Genomic DNA, 19,944 nt, shown 5'->3' on the forward strand with positions numbered 1-19,944 from the left:
GGAAGCTCCGCACGAGACATTTGGACTCTTCCAATACCTAAAGCCAAGATATCGCTCAGTATTTTATTCTGAATCTGACAAAATTATTACGGATAACGGCGTGAACGGCATTTTTACACTACTGACTCTCTTTTACAATCTAAATAACTTCTTTGGGCACAGAAGTTAGATTTGATTTACAGCCATAACTCCACTTGCTGATAGTCAGCATCTTTAAGAATTAAAGGATTCTGAGGCTATGCCTTAGTGCCAACATTTTTAAAAGGAAGGAGGGATTCTGAAGTACCTTAATTTATTGAAGGTCTGCCATGAAGCACTAGAAGGAGCTGAACTTCCTCCTGTTGAAAATGTGATCCCTTGAAATAAAAATGTGTGAGGCATGATATATTGGCTACCTGTTTTCTGGAAGGTAGTCTTTAAGGTTATAGAGGTTGGAAACCCAAATATGGATGTCCATCATCTTTAGCAATTTTCCCTCAGCATCATTTCCTTATCAAAACAGAAATGAATAGGAAAGGGCCTTGACTGCAAATACCTTTTTAAGTTTATTTACTTAAATTTTTATAAAAGTGAAATATTTTCTAAAAAGGGGTGTTAAGTGAAACAAGCACCCTCTGACTGTGTTCTGGAGTTAGGTGTGCTTAGCATACACAAGCACTCATAAAACATCACCTAAGGTGTTTACCATGGAAGGTCCAATCTCAAGCCTTTAGTCATCCCTCTAAGTTCTTCAAGGCGTGGACAGCAGGCCCATGGTTGCTCACATAGTTCATCTCATTTTTCCCAGACCCGTTTTTAGACACAATGAGATTGCCTCCTTTAAAATTCTTTTTGAAATATATAACACCAGTATGTATCTGACAAGGAACCCAACTAGTCAAACAAAACCATTAATAATTCATCCATTATTGATTTTTTGGGGGCAGAAGACAATGTAAACTAATACAGTGTTTATGGTAAGGGAGACACATACTCTCCACTCAGCTCTGTCAACATGGACATGTTAAGCCCAGTTCCAATCTGGTTTCGGTTACAACACTGCTATTCCAAAATAGTCTTTCTCTTTAACTCAAGTAAATGGTGTTAATTGCAAATTGCAGGGCCTGTGGAGTTTTTTTTTTTGGTCTGTTTGTGAACAAGTATCCGCAGTGAACTTGGATGAGCTCATCATAATTCATTGTTTTTGTGACTTCAGCCTGATTTCCATTTAGGATCTCGGAGAGTAAATCTAGTCTTTGACGGTTTTAACTCATCTTTGTCCACAAGTTAGCACCAGTCTTCCAAACAAGTCTCGAGAGAAAATTTCATTGGCAGCCAGTAACAGTGAAGGAAGTGAAGAATTCACAGTAGGGCCCAGAGGTTTTCTCAACTCATATAATACACATTATATCAGCATGATCAAATAAACTTACGCTACATTTCCAGAGAGTTTAATTCTCAATGTCTTTTGTGAGATCTAATCTACACTTCATTTAATTAAAAATCTCCTGTGTCTCTACCTTCTCTTTTACAAGACATCTTTTAAATGAAGTTGAGGGATGCTAAGACAGTTTCGGGCATAGGAAGTATAGCAAGAAACTGCAACAATTTGCACTTTAGTTAGTGCAGGTTTATTGCAGCCAGTATCACTTTCTTCAATGTGCTTTTTTTTTTGAAAAGGATGTGCCCAGAATAGGAGTGTATCTGCCTGAAGGGAAAAAACCTTTGGAAGTAAAAATAGGAAGGGATTTTCTTTCAACTTTTATGTACACAAAAGGAAAGTTATAATACACTGTGACCAGACTGTGTTCAAATGTGTGTCTGGATCTCACTTCTCCTTCACAGCAGAGGTTGGCTGGCACTATCCTACCCTTCTGGTGCCCCGTGCAGAACGTTTTGTGGAATCAGGAACTATGCAGGTGCAGAGAAGAAGGCAGACTCAGCTGAAACATAGTGGGCCTGGACAACGTAAAAGGCACGTATATTTTCTTAGTTGCCCTACAGAGATTTCCTGGTACAGTTGTGTAGTTTCAGACTCTTCTACCTTCAGGAAGGAAACCTACCCTAAAATCCCCTTTCAAAATCTGGGGCAAGGAGGTTCCACTCATACTGAATAAATGTGAAGATGGGGGAAGGAAACAACCCTCCCTGTCCCTGAAAAACGGGAAGCTCCACGAACTCACTGATCCCTATCCAGATCTTCTGTCCTTAGCCCTCTTCCACAGGTATGGTTGGGGAAACTGAGGACCCACCCTTCTGATGTGATGAACCTTGGGAGCACACTTTGCTTCTGTGAAATGTAATTTAACCACAAAGGAGTCTGATTTCTTACCACTGCGCTGCAGGATGCCATTTCCTTCACTCGCAGCATCACTTCTTGGCTAAATGTTGTTGGCCAAAATACTTGTGACACTAGTCCTCTGCTGCAGGCTTCCTGTGCTGTCAGCTTTCTCCCACAGAACAACATTTCATTTGCCTGTGAAACCAAAAGATTACTTGTGATCTTGGGTTATAATTCCCTTAAAAAATTTTCCATACTTGCCTGATACTTTCAAGATTAAATTTACAAACAGCCTCCTGTATCTTTCTGTACTGCAGAATACTTAAAGAGGAGTTTGGGTGGCTATTTCAGGATTGTGCAGGTGGCCAGAGCACAGCATGGGGTTCATTTAAGAGAAATGTGCTGGCATACATGATGAATCTGTATCGCTGATTTTACGAGAGTAACTGTCAGTGATACTGTGCGCCAAGAGTCATGGAACCCAGTATGAAATACTTGGTGTTATACTGGTAAAAACGAAGCAGCCTTACTGGAATTATTATGGATTGTCTTTAGAGAGCAGTATCCTGCTCTGTTACTGCACACTCCCAACACAGTACAGACAAGTACTCTGCAACATTATTCTGCTAAAGCATTTCTTCCCTTTTCTACCATGATCTTGACAATCTTTGCTTTTTCAATCTTTCTCATGTACAGCATGGGTAATACATTGAATTCTGAGGTCATTTTGTGATAAGAAGTTGGTAGGGATTAGATAAACTTTCCACAGGTTTCATTTCCATTCATGACAATTAAGAGAAATAGTTGGTTTCAGTATTACTTTTTAAAGAGAGAAAGAAGAGCATGAATTTAAGAACGGTTCTTCATCAATTTGAGGTGGAAAACCTTACCAGTGCAACCCCCAGAATTTGTGGGAATGTGTATGATGAGCAGCCAGCTGGAGTGAGTCGGATTGTTGCGTATGGTGTCTGAAACCATGCCTTCTCACTTGCCCAAACAATATCGCATAGTGGTAAAATAGAAGCTCCTAACCCAAGAGCAGGGCCGTTGATAGCAACCACAATTGGCTTCTTAAACTGAATAAAAGCTTTTACAAAATCCCTAAAATAAAAAAAAAACAACAACAAAAGACAGATCTTGAATACAGAAGTAATACTTAGATAAACACCCAAGCTTAAAGTACTTAATCTGAAAACAAATTAGAGCCACAGATGATGATAATGCTATGGCCCAGTTTTATGAGGTCAGAATTGAAAGATAATTTTTGGTTTGCACATTTTTCTCCTATTTAATTATTTAATCTTTCTAGTTTTTTATATGTTGTATATGAACCAACTCTTGTATTTTTTTGCAGAATGGTTTGGTTAGGTTTAGTTTTACTTCTGGACCAGTAACTCATGAATTTGTACAAATAGCTCTTCTCAATTTGTTCAACAATGGCTAGTATGGACTCTGATGATCTGGGCTGGCTAAAACTTGATGGACATAGAGCGTGAAAGACAGGAAACTCATAGGTGGATTGCTGAATACTTATTTGTTTCCTATAAGTTCTCTTAAGATCTTGTGTCAAAGATTACTGCAAGTCCCATCAATGGATTGGGAGATAGTAAACGTTTATGGCACACCAGTGGAAAGAACATGACCCCCAAAAGGGAGTCAGAGAGCGAGATAAATGTTTGAACAGGGAAGAGTGCTCTGTTGGGTCTTCATTGCAAATGTGTTAACCAAAGACATAACAAAGTAGATGCCCTTGCCTGCCTACAAGATTAAGCGATGAGAAATAGGGGGAAGTAAAGGTGATCAGCTTCATCTGGATGAATGAACTAGAACATGTTAAATTCTGTGCAGCGAGGAGGTATTTTAAATGTTACCTATCAGCAACTGTGAAAATACATCTGTAGAATGGAACAGCCTACACACCAATTAGGGAAAAGCATGAGTGTAATTGTGGGCAAATGATGGGCTCTAGCAGCTCAGTGCACAGCAGGTATATGGAGGCAAATGAGATGCTCAATTACTTTAGAAAAGAGATATGTATAAATCAAATTAAAAACAAAGGAGGAGATTCTGTTCCTGCACTGGGTATTTATTAGATCCAGAGTGCATTTTTGCTGACAGATTTTAGGAAAGAAGATTTTGTCAAATATGCCCTTTGATGAATTGCAGCTCTCCCATTGAGGTCGAAAAGACCTAGATTTCTCTGTCTGAGAACAAGAAGTGTGCCTTGCAGGTCAGAGTGCTGATTTGCCAAAAAAATGGCAAACATACTGAAGATGGGTATTTCAGGGAATGAGTTCTGTTTTTCAGGCTATCTAGTAAGAAGCTGATTTTTGACCATGGAAAAACAGAGACTCGTGGGAATTAATGCGGCTCAGTTCTCACACTGAGTTATAAAACAGAAGATGAGAGGTGAGACAAAGAGAGGGAAATAAGGAACATATTTGTCTGTTCAAGACCATTTCTTTCTAAAGGATAGCAGGGTTAAGGAGAGTTGTGGTTCAGTTTTGTTTGCAGAAGCAACACTGTTCCTTTTCCTCGTTACTTCTGTGGTTGTTCATGGTTGAGTAATGACTGTGGATCACTGCACCTGGTTAATTCCAGAATTTTAAGAACGTTAGTAGTTAAGCAAGTAAGCCTTCCAGCAGGACTGCAGATGGGAAAAGAGATGTGATGAATGATAGGTAAAAAGCAGAAACTAGGGATAAGTGGTGGCAGTGGATCTGAGGATCACGTGGAGGTAGAAGAAAACAGCGTTGTGGAAAAAAGCAGGAGGCATGTGGTGATAAATGGGACTGGAAGGGAATATGGAAAAGCAAGTAGGGATGTGGTGATGTAATGGTTAGATGATGGGGAGGAAGAACAACGAAGAACACACTGATGGAGGGGAAAGGTTGAAGGAAATGTGAAATCTTCACATGAGTGAGCAAGGAGGGGAGGACCTGGAGATGGGGAGAGAGTGGAACAGAATGTTAAGAAGACACAATGAGGCTCTGTCATGAGGAAAGGATGGGGAGTACAATGGATGGGTATCGAACCTGCCTTCTATAGGATGGAGTGGAAAGCTCAAATACTGTAAGCTTGCAAGGGGAACAAATACCTGCATTGGACCTACAGAAACTGCAGTGTCCAGCACACCACTTAGCTGTGTTCTCTGGTATGTTATTTGTTTCAGTGAGTAGTCTTTTATCCAGAACCTGGCATCTTTCCATGTCTCTAAACCATAAGTTCACACTTGTAGTTTCTGGGCTAGAAGATCCTTGTTTCAATTCAAGGTAGTCTTTGAAAAGGACTTAAAATCATAACCGTTGTTGCACAGTAGAGCCAGAAGCTCAAAGGTAGGAAAAAGTGTCACATGCAGAAGGTTTTTGGTTTTGCCTAGAGAGTATCTGGGAAGCTGACCACTGAACACACTTCAAGATGCTCAGACACATCGTTGCTGCAGGTCAAGGCTCAGAAATACGTCAAAAGCTATAAGGAAGTTGAGCAAGTAAAGTCGTCCTTCTTCGTCTTCTTCTGAGCACACCCAGAACTTTATGTATCAGGTCACGTAATGATGCCCGGCTGATGATGGGATGATATGACAAGGGAGACTGCTGCTGGGAATGCCTTCCAGTGAGTCTTGATTGCAGGGCTCTGTAGGCCACATGCGCACAGCTGCCGTGCGGTTTGTCCGTCTGCCTTCTCCCTGCTCCAGGAGAGCAAAGCCAGACACACGCCTGGATGACGGCAGCTCAGGCTGGTCAGGACCTGAAGAGAAGCGACGGTGCCACACATCTGTGAGCTGCGAGCTCCAAAGGCAGCGGATGGAGACAGGGGCCAAGAGAATAAATCATTCATGTGAGATGAGACTTGATGGGTATTTAAACTTCAGTTTTAACTTGTGATCAGCACACGAGATCCAAACTTGAGAAAGCAGAAACACATGGTCACCAAGATTCTAATTTAATTTTGATGCAAGTTTAACGTGGTGTAAAGCAGTGGAGGCAGAGATCCGTCCATGTGTTTTAGGACATCCTAACCACTGAAAAAGCAAAGTGTACATTTTTTTTTTCTACTCTTATTACAGTTTATTTTCCATGAGTTGAGTCCTTTGTTTAAAGCAAGCACAGAGAGTGCTCAATGGAAAACGTAGTGTATTGTTTCCAGAAGTATAATAAAAATCTATTTCCAGTGGGCCTGAAGCCGACATTCTTGACAAGGAGCACTACATTGTACCAGGATTTCAAGAGTGTTCTGTGAGTCCCAGGATGGAAAAACTGAGTATCATGGTCTGGCTTATACTCATCTAAATCTTGAATTCATAAATATACCTGTATATTAAATGTGTGTAGATAAATGTATACATGTATAACAATACCTACATACACAATATTTACATGATTAATATTAAATTTGTATCTTCTAATGGATTGTGAGTGTGACTGTGTTTTCAAACAAGAACAGTAATTTTCTTCCCTCATGGTTTTTTTGGTTCCACATAATTAAAAATCCTTCATATAAATAAAAAAAAAATTAGGATGTGTCCTTCAAAGGGTTTTTCTTTTTAAAAATATCACTTACTTGATATTCAAGCATAGCTAGGGTCTTAAAAACAAGACATAATTTATTATATTTAAGAAGTACATTTTACATTCTTTAAAAATAGTTACTACTTTGAGAATTTAAAAAAATATTAAACTGAGAATCCAAACTAATCTGCAGTAGTTGTAACCAAGGTAATTGGTGGTTAATACATGTAATGTAACAACTAAACCTCATATTGTGTTATACTAATATATCCAAACGATAAATCTGTTGTAAAATAAATTATTTAATATTCCTTTATCAAATTGTTGCATAAAGTTTTAAAGCTCTCAGAATAATATTTATTTGTAGGAAATGGGGGGGTAGAGGGGAAAGGGACCAAACCCTCTCCTGGTACAGACTGGTGAAATATCACTGGCTTCAGTGGAGTAATGTTGATTTATACTGGAAGATCTGACAGATACGTATAAAGTACACCTTGTGGATAATGGAAATATTTGTTGATGTATTGTGCAGATTGATTTGTAGACTGCATGTCATAAAATCTGAATTTCTATTAAGGTAATGTGATATATATAAGGAAAGTCACATTTTAGTATGAAAATAAAACTACATTTACATATATATTAAGTAATTTAAGTTTAAGAAAAAGAGTGGAGACCCTTCTAATAAGGTTCTGAAATACAGTGGCAGACTGGTATGTCAACAGAATATGAGTAAGCCATGGATTCCCATTTGTACTGAAATTCATTAAAATGGTGAACATTAAAACAAATAAAATATCTGCCTTTCAGGAACCACTTTAGAATATGAAGCAATAACTAATTTGGAAAAACAACAACAAAGTTGTATTGGAATTTGGAGGAATGATTTTAAATATTAAATACAGAGAAGTGGATGGATATTAGCACTGGAACAGATGTGCTTTCTTTTCCAACAAGGAAAGGTCCAAGGTTCTTCTTACTAAACAAATTTGTAGGACTATAATTAGAATGCAATCAACACTTAAATAGACAACATTTTTGGACCTGATAAATATCTTTATAATCACACACTGCATTTCATAATTTAGAGATCATAGGTAAGCTTGGGTCACCTTATAGCTTCTGCAATCCTAGTGCTTTCCTTTCTTCTGTCATTGGATAACCTGCCAATTAAATATGAGTAATCTAGGCCACTACAGAATACACTTCCCACTGCGCTGAGAAGTAAGAGTTTACTGTCATCAGCTGATGCATTGCACAATGCTCTCCGAACTTCCTTCATGATCTGTGGATAAAGAAAAGTAAACAATTCGACATGCATGCCGTTGCAATATCATTTCCCTAGTTTTACAAACCTTACTGATTTTGAGAGACTTAAATTTTGGGCACTATTAATACTTACATCAATTATATATATTTATATAATTTTAATATACTTAGAATGATAACACTGAGAGTTTACAAAATCTTTTACATTTGGAAGTGCTTTGTAGATGCTTACTAATTCGGAGTTTTTAGGACTTGGCTGTTCTTTGCTTATTCTATGGGAAATTCTAGCTAGCTTATGCTACTTGATTGCAATTTTAAATTCTGAATATCACTCCTTTATTTTCATCCTGTATATTCAGTGTACAGCACCGTATCCTCATCCTCAGTAACACGGTTACCCCAACAATAGCCTGTTAACCTCAAACAGGGTGGAAGCAAACTCTGTAAACCCAGGTTTCAGTTCTTCAACTACATTGGTTTATATGACTTGAATCAGAGCAAGGCAGGACAAGAGGACATCATATACATCAACATAACAAATAAATGATTCATTTTTCTGTGATCAGTGATACTGTTAAAGTCTACAAAAGTTAGAGCAAAAAAGCCACTTGAAAGAGAGACATTTGTACACTCTGATTTACAACTGGATCGAGCTATTAACTGCACCATAAATCAAGTCTAATCAAAATCTGTATAGAATTGAGCTGCTGGTATTGGAAGAAAATGGCCTTTCATCTGAGCAGAACTGTTTTTCCTAGTGATTTTTAAAAGGAAATATTATTTCATAAACTTCTGATGAGTAAGTTCTGGTTTGGTCACAGCTCAGCATCGTTTGTAAGCTGTAACTGATTTCAGCCACTTCAGATTCCCCTCTTCTCTTTAGTGATTTGCTCCGACTGAAGTAGTGAGCACCTCGTGTGACACTTCCTATGCTTAAACATACTGATGTGTTGAAATACTTCCTGGTGAGTCCAGTTTTTCTCTCCTACACGCAAAGCTTTGCTGTTAGTGTAAATTTAGGTAAAAGACAGCAAAATGTGGTTGGGGGATTAAATATGGTTTCCACATGAGAGAAAACCAAGATTTTTAGCTTGTGGTTCTTTTTCTTCACTATTTTCTGTACCAAAAAAAAATTTCTTTAGATCTCTGAAGTGCCTTATTTAAGAAATGTCCCTAAACACAGAACAGGAGTTTTGTTTTTACTATTCTTGGTAGTTTTTTATTAGAAATCCTGTGGCTTGTGAGACCAAGCTTGAACTTGTATATTCAAACCATGCAGTGCAATGGTTTACATAGGTGTTTGCATAAAAATGATTGTTACTGGCTGCTGAAACCAGGACATGAGAAAGCAGGTGGTGAACCTTTAGATGCTTCACTTTTACAAGTGCACATCACAACGCCTGTAATACCGAGTATGTGACAGTGGGTGGAAGTGAAGTAATTAAAAGGAGCAGAATTTGGAAGTGTATTGAAATTCTTGTGCAGGCACAAAAATGTCATCAGCAATTTTACAAATACTGTTTATTCTCAGAGTCTCAGAGGCTGTCTCAGCCTCCAGTTGGTAAAAACACAGCAAAACCACACATTTTGTAAAGCGGAAACAAAGGGAAAAAAAAACCCCAAACCTCTGGTTCAAAGTTAAAAAAGAAACTTTAGAACGTGTTCGAATAAAAAAAGATATGTATTTTGATTTTCCTAGTTCCATGTGAATGCAAGATTATCCTCTTAGTTTATTTTAATTGTTCTCCAAACCTGCTCTTTCTTAGGGAGGATGTATAAATTATACCAGAGAATACCAGTCAAACATGTTACCATTACTAAACTGTGTCTTTTTTATCTTATCCCTCATTGATTTGGATGGCTAAAGCCACCTAAGCATATACCAAACTTCTGAGCAGAGGTTATACCACTTGGAGGGAGAAACGATATTGTGATATCACTGTTTTTTCAGTGTTTTGCTGAGGGTGACATTAGAGGTCCATTGTTAGGAACTAATTTCTCAGATATAGCTGACAATGGGAAGGCTCTGACAGGATTTTGGATAGCATTTTTGAGCAGGAAAAACAGGAATGGAAATTTAGTGGCACTGCTCCACTAGTTTCTAGCAAAAGAAAACAGTATCAGAAAGCAGAAAACCATAATGTATTGGTGTTTTCAATCTCATAATCTATTTTTTTTTAATGGTCTGTAAGTCTGTCATTAACTTTATCATCAAAAGGTGCTCAGAGGCTCATTGGAATATACCAATGCCAGGCAAGTCAGTTCTCACCCCTTGTTCTATGCCATGATTCCTTCGCTGATGCTGTCCAAACTTCACCTGGTCACTCAGCCTAGTTACAGCCACCGTGCTGGGCACTGCTGCTTCCCAGCGCCCCAGCACCACGCTGTCCCTGCTGATTACTTGGGCACTTCTCTACAGATGTTTATATGATTATAGCAAAGCTACTAACAATGAAATAAAGGGTTACAGAACCGTGTGTTGAACTGCAATACTGTAACGTGAATATCACTTTAGTTCACAACTGCTGTCTGGTTTTAGGTTCACGTTGCCATTTAATGCAATAGTGGATTCAGTTTGCAAATACAGAGACACAATGTGTCTTCAGTCACATTTCCCTGTCACAGTCCATATTCTTTTTCTCTCTTCCATGGTCCTTAAACCTTCCCTTGTTTTGGTATAACTATGACATTTGTCTGATTTGTCTAATTAAATTTGACTTTCTCTAGTGGACCAGATGTAATATTACTATTTGTGAGGCTCAGTAGCAGTATTCTCCAGTTCTGTGCTTTTTAAAATTAGCTTTTTTAATGGTCTTTTAGTTAATTTTCAGTTGTGGGGACAATATTTTTATTTGCGTGCATTCGACTAAAATTTCTGAGGAAGTATTTACGAAACAGGATGAGCCAGTTATTTTGCTTATAAAAATCTATCGAATTAGAAATTTAGCCCAGGCCTAATGCTTCATTTACTGTTTTATTGAAGCCCAGATATATAATAAAATTATCACTTTCTCAAAAGTTGCTTATTTTTTTTTAGTCCTGTTAATAAAATAAGTTGGTTAATTCTTTATTAGGACACCTTATATTGCAAAATAAACATTAAATGTTTAAAAACTTCATTACATTTCCAAGAGCTTATTTTAATGCCTGTCACTGGACATAGGAAATTTTAAAAGGCATTTGTGCCCTTTGCTTTCAATATTGCTTATATTCTGGGGAAATCAGGAAGCTGGGAATTTATCACCATAATTATACAAAGTACCCTGAACAGAAGTCTGTTGTTCCTATAGAGAAACACTACTTTAAAACGTTAACTTGTCTGAATCTCTAAGGATTCACTGTTGATATTCTTAAAGGTAAATATTCTGTATATATTACAGTAAACCAAAATTCTAAGGCCATTCAGTTGTTCTCAGAACCTCTTCCACAATCATATCTTTTTTACATAAATACACTTTTGGTTCTTACTGACTCTCTGTGCAAACAGATTCCAAGTCCTTTCTGTTTGATAAATAAAGGACTTAGGAACCTATAAGGCTGGCTTCAGGCAGAAGTACTGGCCAAAACCAATTTGTCTGTTTGAGAGCAAAAATACAGATAATAGTAAACTTAGTAAACTTGTGCCTTTTTTTTTTAAAGTCAGGAAAAGTTGTAAGTAAGGAAAAGTGAAGGCAAACCAGTGCTCCAAAATGCACCTGGTAGAAGTTCAAACCCTGTAATTTCTCATGGCTAGAAATGTGAAACCTGATTCTTTTGTAGGAGAAGTGTAGTTGGGGTAGTTATGTCAGTCTTCAGTGAAAACATCAGCTGTTTAGGTTATGCTTTCTTTTAATTCAGGGGATATTCATTCTTAGGTCTATTAATAGTGTAAAGCAACAACAGTGGATGGATCCATTTAATCTTCAGTTTGAAATAGAATCTGGATCCTTGCAATGTACTGAGTTAAAGCAGCACCATCATAATCAGAGAAAGAACTTCAGAAGTAGCAAAAGATTTGTGAGAGAAAATGCCCTAATGGAATTTATAATGATGAAATATTTTACATCTCTATTTTAAAAATGAATTTTAAAAGTAGCAAGCTGAAGCCACTGAAATAAAAACAAGCTGTGCTGTTTCATGACACTAGCTTGGAAGTTTTATAAAGTCTTGTAAAACATAGGAAAGAATTTCTGTAGTGCCTTGAACATTTTTGTAGAAAAAAACTCAATTATCAGAGTGGCACTGAGCCAGCTTCAATCAGTGCAAATGCTGCTGGAAGAAGCATCGGCACATTTCACACGAAAATCACCTGCACAAACCCACAGGTGTGTTGTGGTTACCAAAAACACAGGATAAAGATTCAGGCAGACTTTCTAAGCTATCTTTTAATTTTTTGTTAAATAAATAAGTTATTTGTTATTTTAATTACATTGGCATAAATAGCAGAGGCCAATGGTTGAGCAAAACTATTAAATTTCATCTGAAGATTAAGATAAAGCACAAAGGGAAGCAGGGTTGTTTAGGAGCGTGAGTGATTTTGTATAAGCTTAATTTTATAATGATTGTAAGCAGTGCACACCTTTTTTTTTTTCCCCCTTAACATATATGGCCAAGAATAACCAGAGCACTATTTTAATCACACCAAGCAGAACCTGCTTCGAGTAAATTAATCATTTACTATTTGGCAAACATAATTTACTGAACGTCTAATAAAGCCTGACGTTAGCATTTCTTTTGACAAAATGAAAAACACTTTCATCATTTTGTAGGAATTTTGTGGTTTTACTTTTTATTGATTGGTGATAAAAAGTGTCAAAACTGAAAATGTAAACATCCCTAAAATACTCTGGCAGGTTGTCTCATAGGAGGCGAGCTATAAGGACAAGGCCTTCAACATATTCCTCCTTTCAGTTCCTTGGGCTTGTGCTGACGTTGCCAGCAGGGATGTGGAATTGCCAATATTGCAGGTGCTGGATTTTGTGGTGTGAATGTCCATGGGCTGCAGCCTGGACCGGGGCCAAAGAAGTTGTTTCATCTTTGCCAGCAAGCAGCCTTCAGAGAGCAAGAGCTTTCAATTGCTCTCAGCCTGGATGAGTTTTAAACAGACAGTCTCAATGTGGAGAACTCATTACCTTGATTAATTCCTGACCACCCAGATCCTGGTCTGTAATGTGTTTTTCTAAAATATATTTCCTGGTTTTCAAGTGACCTTCAATAAAAGGTTCTAGAAATAGTCTAAGCTGGTGATGCAAGAGGACTACTATTATATGCTTATCATTTATTCTTCCACAGAGGTGGGCTCCTGGCATATTGAAAATTTTCAAGGAATGAGACGGATTGGTTTGGCAGACCTGAAGAGCCTGAATTAATTCACTGGTTACAGCATTTGAACACTGCTGATGTGGAACGGCACAGCCGGCAATGTAAAGGTATGTATGCTCAGCCTGAACGTAGCAAGTCCTTGATTTCACTCTTTTTCAGGCCCTTGAGCTCTTCATTTAAATTACCTGCAGTGTCAATTAGTGGTAATTAATACATGGGTGGAATGATGGATTTGATGCAGTCTAATGCGTTTTAAGGAACTGGTATTAAAAGCAGGTGTTTGGTGTTTTGTGTTAATTACCAAGATAGTCCTTTTAAATACCATATAGTTTAAAAACTAGGAGTGACAAATGTATGTTGCAAGAGTTTTAGCTATTTAGTATCATTCTGTGTATTAATGTGTAGGTGTGCATTTGGGAAGGGGAGTCAAATTTAGGGCCCATCATACCTCCCAGTGGTTTTATCTGCAGCTCATTGTAAGTAATTAATTTTGTAGTTATTCAGTTTCTTATTGAATAAAATAATTTCTCAAAGCTACAATCTACTTTTGCCTCAAATGGTGCTCAAACTGGTATTTCACCTACTTTTACTCTTGAAGTTACTGTGTAAGTCAGAGCTGCGCTGGTGTGTCTGGAGGGCAGCAAAGGTAGAGATCTGCCACGCTGCAGGCAGCTCGTGGAGAAACCCTGCCTGCAGAACGCTCCGACAGGCACAACTGGTGCTGGGAGGCAGCTCCTCTTGTTTCCTCTCTGATCTATGGAAACCCCTTTCCATCAGGCCATTACTGCCCGTGTGGAACAGGGCTCAAGCATGTTCTCTGCTCTCCAGGACGTGCATCCTGATGTATGTTCTGACATGGGAAAGGTAAACTGAGGCGTGCCGCCCACTGTGCTGGGATCACAGGGAACGGAAGGAAAAGCTTCTCAGCCCTTCCAGTGACCAGTGTATGTACTGGAGTAGAACAAGCTACAAGTCCAAGCCTGACTCCAAGTTTATAATGATTGGAACAAGGGAATTCATTAATAAGAATGAGAATAGAGCCCCTAATTAGTTAAAACTTCATAAATAAGGACTCATATAATGTGATTTAGAGAAAAAGCAATTAGGCATCTAGGTATACTTTTAGAATTACTGTCTCAGGATATAGCCTGAAATTCCACCGTATGCAACAACTGGAGCACTATTTAACTTAAAAAAATGAAAGAGACCAGATTTCTCCTAAGGGTAGTAAATATCAGTAACTTCAGCATGTCAACAACTGCTTCATACAGCTCCATGCTGGAAATACTGATTCTGTCATTCCTTTCTTTACTTCTGATTTTTGGTTTCAGACGTACATTAAACATTAATTTCCATTGCACTGTTTTTGATAGGAATCCCAAGCATGAAAAAGATAGATATATCTGAATCCATATTTCTTTTTTAAGATAATCAATTAGAATAAAAATACATAGAATCCAGTTCAAGTGCAGTGTTTCCAAGATAACCCACATATTAGGATGGCTTTCTTTGGCTTTTATGGCTATGTGCTTACCTCTGGGGTCAGTGCATTGTTATCTGAAGTCTGACTGGACAGCAGAATATGTGTGAAACCATCTTCTTTCCGGACTACAATGTCCCTGAACCGGCAGTTACTTTCATTTTGCCGTACGCTGTATCTTAATCTCTTATCGAAGACATAATCTTTCTCCCCATCTAGTTTCCTTTTCACAGTACTGTGTAGATTCAAGCTTCCATTGGCCAGAGAAGAACCTTTCAGATGGAAAGAATCAAAGCATAATTATAGCTATACCTTCAAAGAAATTAAGTGATACTTTCTATTAGCCGAAACATAGCTGAGTATTTACAATAGCCTCTATGTGATAAATCTGGTAAATCAAAGTACGCCTGGCTAGTCAAATGTGGCCTCAAGCCATTCTTATTATTCTGTATTCCAACACACGGTACTTTTTGTTCTCTGATCAGACCTCTAGATCCAATAATTATATATCATGTAGGACTAATACTCTTAATGGGATTTAGTTTTGCTTTGAAGTGGAAAGCAATTCTATCGTAGTCTTTCATAGGAATTTGGGGTGATCTCTGAATTCATAGGAAAATTCAGCTTTGGAACACCTTGACATGACAGGTTTAGTCCAAATCCCACCTTTCAAAGTTACGTTGTCTTCCTTTTATGGTGACCAAAAAGTCTTTATCTGTTTCAAAGGACAATCTGAACAGACACTTGTTGCACATCTCCATGTGACAGTAAGTTAAGGGAATTCTTACTCAGCTGACACAACCGGTGTTCTCTTCCATGTATCCTTGTGGTTAGCACTAGAAGGAACAGTTAGCCATCCGCTTTGCTCTGATCCCAAGCTTCTGCTCATCACATTTTACAGTAACAATAATAACTGACTTTGGACTAACAGATATGATATTAATATTGGACTTTGTACATAGAAAATATGAATGCTGATGACATTTTGGAGGCTATCCAGCAGTAGGAAAAAAGGGAACTATGACAAGAAAGATAGAGTTCCTCCTTAAAGACAAATGAGAGTAATAGTACATCAATTTTAAAAGACAGTTTATTCTGTCTTCCACTGTGTATGCACTGTAAACTATTACTCTGCTTATGTTTACAGCTCCTGTGTAACAGGCAATATATTATGATTGGTAACAATGCTGAGCCAGAATGCTGAAAATATCTAGACGTGATTTTTATGCAATACTCCTTTTCTAATTACAGATGTTTCACACTATTGCCATTAAAAGTAAAGCAGAGACAGGTTGTTGAGGAACAGAGATTAAACTCACTCTGTTCACTGAAATAGTTTCCAAATCTGTTTTTTGTTTAAATAGACATGAGCCCACAATATGCCATATTTAAGAAAGGCCAAGAAAGAGCTGAATGAAAACACTTTTGTTTGTTCCATTCTTCACTCTTACCAAATCTCACCTGTTCCAGCTTCTGGTATCAAATAGCCAGGAATTTTTAAAGAGCAGATGACATGAATATTAGAACATAAATTTTATAGTTTAAATGACCACTATCCAATTAAAAATACTCTGTTGAAACAGAATTGAATGGTGAATTCATAACAGATTACTCTCAAAACCAAAGTCACCCTCATTTTGGATTAGCTATGTTTCAACCTGACATTTCTGTAGGTAACGGAACAGCTACCTCAGCTGGTGATGGCCTGTGGAATTGTTCACAGTGTGTGAAATGCCTGTATATACACTGCAGTTACAATGTGTGATGCTGAAAATATCTAGAGTGCTTAACAGTACTTAACTGGTGCATCATTTGGCCTCATCATGTAACGTGTGCATGTGTGTACACATACATCCACACACAGAAATGTGTGCTTGTTACAAAGTCTGCTATTTCAGTCAATCATAAAACTCTCTTTCATTGTTAAATTAAGAGGTGCCATCTAAAGTATTGCCTATATTACACTGACTAAAGGATTTAACTGGTGCAATGCAAACATTGACAAATTACATCAGATCATCAATTTGAAAAAAAAAAAAGAATTTGAAGCCAGCAGAATTTGAAATTAAGTTTTCTTGACAAGAATTATCTACAAGTATACAAATCACCATGTGCTTGAATTTAAAAAATATGAATAATTTCTTACGGTATGTTTCTTCTTTTTAATAAGGTTTTGTTTATGCATATATTTTGGCATGTATTCTTACAAACAAAAATCAACTTGTGAAATTACTAATGGAAAACTAATTACATTGGGAATAATATACTGAAACAACTTAATTATTTGATTTAGGCAGACTTCTAAGTATTGCATTTTAATCTATGCAATCTTTACTATGTTGCTTGACCCAGTAATAAGCTACTAAGATGTGAAGAGTTCAGTCTCTCAAAAAAGTGTAAAGAACTTATAAAATCAGAGGCACAAAGGACCATTGAACAGAAGATGTGTCAGACTAACTGTACTGATTACTGACCTAGTGTTGAAGATTATGCCACATCTATTTGAAATACAGATGGTAAGAGAATGGTAGAGGATTAATTCACATGGATAATCCAGCTGAACAAAAAGCCCCATAGTAATATTTTTATTTTATTTTTTTGTTGTATTCTTCTTTGACTGACTAATGTATTCAGTTTGTAAATTAAATATATGATGTAAGAAACTACAGATTTTATAAAAATGTTTTAACTTTCTGCATGCCAGCTGACAGAAATTTAACCAGAGGAAAGAACTATCTAAATTAAATATGAGAAACATAAATGGAAAAGTGTCATTTCCAAGAATGGATGATTAACAGAACAACATATAGTGTGTTGTTGTTTCAGCATATACTGCGTGTCTGTGTAATCTTGCTTAATCTGATAAACTGGAGAAAATGATCAGCAAAATCCAAAGACAACAGTGAAGTGAAGTGAAACCAGGCCAATTTAGCATGTTTGTTGCACGGATGTGATGGAGCTGCTGAGGGTTTGCTCTGGAGCCGCTAAAACATCCAGATTGTCTCTGCTTGAGGGTTAATAGGTAGCACCTGCTTAATGCACACAGGATAACAGCACCTTAATATGTCAAGATGAAAAATGACTGTGACATAGGAAAAAAAGACGCATTCTCAAAGCAATCTATACTGCATGTGAAACAAATTAAGGATGTCACAAATTAACTAAGGAAGCTTCAGGTATCTCTAAATGTGGTTTATTGGCTTAGCAGTGAGTATCTGACGCTCAGTCTTAAGTACAAAAAAAAACAGAACAGGAGAAAATACTCCTTCCTCTAGTGAGAGTTTAGTCTAATTATTACCTTGTTTTTAATCAGCAGTAGAACTTCTGGAATACCTAAAAACATACTGATGTTTATAGAATCATAGAATCGTTTGGTTGGAAAAGACCTTTGAGATCATCGAGTCCAACCGTACCTGCCCACTACTAAACCATATCTCTGAGCACCTCATCTACCCGTCTTTTTAGAAGAAGTTTCAGTATTTTTTAAGAGAACTTCACATATTCCCACACCACTGGTGCATCTAGTAATCCTCCAAGAATGGCAGTAAAGGATGCTATTTATGGAGCAAATGCAAGCTTGGCCACTTTCCGCAGTCCTTTCCCCTTGTATCATCCTTAAGTGTTATAAAGGAATATGAGAGGATTCATCCTTCCAGTTTCCTTCAGTACTTGTTTGTGGATCTTTTAATGGATTTCTGTAATCCCCTTTTGAGCCTGCTGATGATGCCTGTCTCCAGCCTCCTGTAGTATGAGTTGGAGAAGTTGTGTAGCCACTACACAGAGAAGAATTTTCTTTCATCTGTTCTTTTATCTGATGTTCTACCAGTTTCAGTGAGTGGTCCCTACTTCTGCTATTGAGGGATTTAGTGAGCAACAGTTCGGCATTTACTTCATCTGAGACCTTGATGATTTTGTAAACTTTGATCATATTCCCCCTCAGCCTCCCCCTCTCCTAACTGAAGCCTCTTTTATTCTTGTAATCCCCTTCATCACTTCAGTTGCCTGTCCCTGTACCTTCTCTAGTCCTCCACCATGTCAAAGGGAACAACATGTAATGATGTTACTGCCGCTGCTGTTGGTACTAAGAAAGTGCCTGAAGACTCAGATTGAGTCTGAGACTGGATTCCATTACACTAGGCATTGCAGAAAACACATTAGACATTTATAGTCTGAAAAGATGAGGCAGACAAAGAGTAGGAGAGGAAAGAGAGAAAAGATCGCAGTGAGCCTCAGATCACTCAGTGCTTTAGAGGACTTGGATCTCCCCATCTCCTTCCACTGCTTCTGTCTGCTAGAAACAGACACCTCACACTACTGTTATTTTCAGATATCTCTTTTCTTTGTGTTTCATCACAGTCAGTTTAATGGAGCAGTCCCTGCACCACCACCCTCTGCAGTGATCCTTGTGGTGGTACCAGTGTGCAGGGAGGCAGCCATACTGGGAACTGACCTGATGAACTGTTCTGGCTGGAAACTCACCCTGCAAAACCGTGGTTAATTTTCAAACAGATCAGGTTCACCTTCTAGCCTCAAAAGTACTAAAACTGGTGCAGGGGAAGGGATGGGAATAACGATCAGGATATCATGGGAAGGAGGGCTGGACTGTTCCTTTTGTTAGCAGCATGCATTTGGGCTGAATGAAAAGGATGATGGAGCTGGGGCTTTCATCTTTCTAGGTGAAATAAACCATGCGCCCTTACTCTTCCTGGTAAAACAGCTTGGCATTCCTCAGTCTTCCCAACAGCCTTTCTCTGTCTTTCTTGTGGGCAATGGTTAATACTGTACATACTTAAAAGCAGTGTTCTGTTGATAATTTACTAATTTCAGACTTCTCCAGCTAAGGGCGCATCTGTAAGATATCTAAAAGCAATGAGTTTTTACCCAAACTGAGAAAGCAAGCATATTTGGTTGTCTTTTACTGCCAGTATTGCTCCAGAATAAATAAAACAGAACAAGCTAAAAAAACAAGAGGAAGCAGTGACTAAGTTCATAAACAGTATTTAAATTAAGGGCACCATGAGACTACAAAGATTTTTGTAATGGAGAAAAACAGTGGTTAGTGATACATGACAAGCAAAAATCCTTCAGCAGATGGTAGAGAATCAGAGCAACGTAGAAAAGGGAAA

At 37.8% G+C, this 19,944-nt stretch overlaps 1 protein-coding gene across 1 annotated transcript in view; it reads right to left on the minus strand.

Annotated features, from left to right (window-relative positions):
* Positions 1-19,944, minus strand: part of CDYL2 (chromodomain Y like 2) — a 25,019-nt gene that overhangs the window by 386 nt on the left and 4,689 nt on the right. Inside the window, 6 exon segments of the mRNA XM_029086910.1 lie at positions 1-4; positions 7-37; positions 2,312-2,455; positions 3,151-3,361; positions 7,881-8,053; positions 14,873-15,090. The exon segment at positions 1-4 is cut by the window's left edge and continues 386 nt beyond it. Coding sequence (XP_028942743.1) covers positions 1-4; positions 7-37; positions 2,312-2,455; positions 3,151-3,361; positions 7,881-8,053; positions 14,873-15,090 — 781 coding nt within the window.

Source organism: Antrostomus carolinensis, unplaced genomic scaffold, assembly GCF_000700745.2.
Source record: "Antrostomus carolinensis isolate BGI_N321 unplaced genomic scaffold, ASM70074v2 scaffold50659, whole genome shotgun sequence".
In the NCBI taxonomy this organism is placed as follows: Eukaryota; Metazoa; Chordata; class Aves; order Caprimulgiformes; family Caprimulgidae; genus Antrostomus; species Antrostomus carolinensis.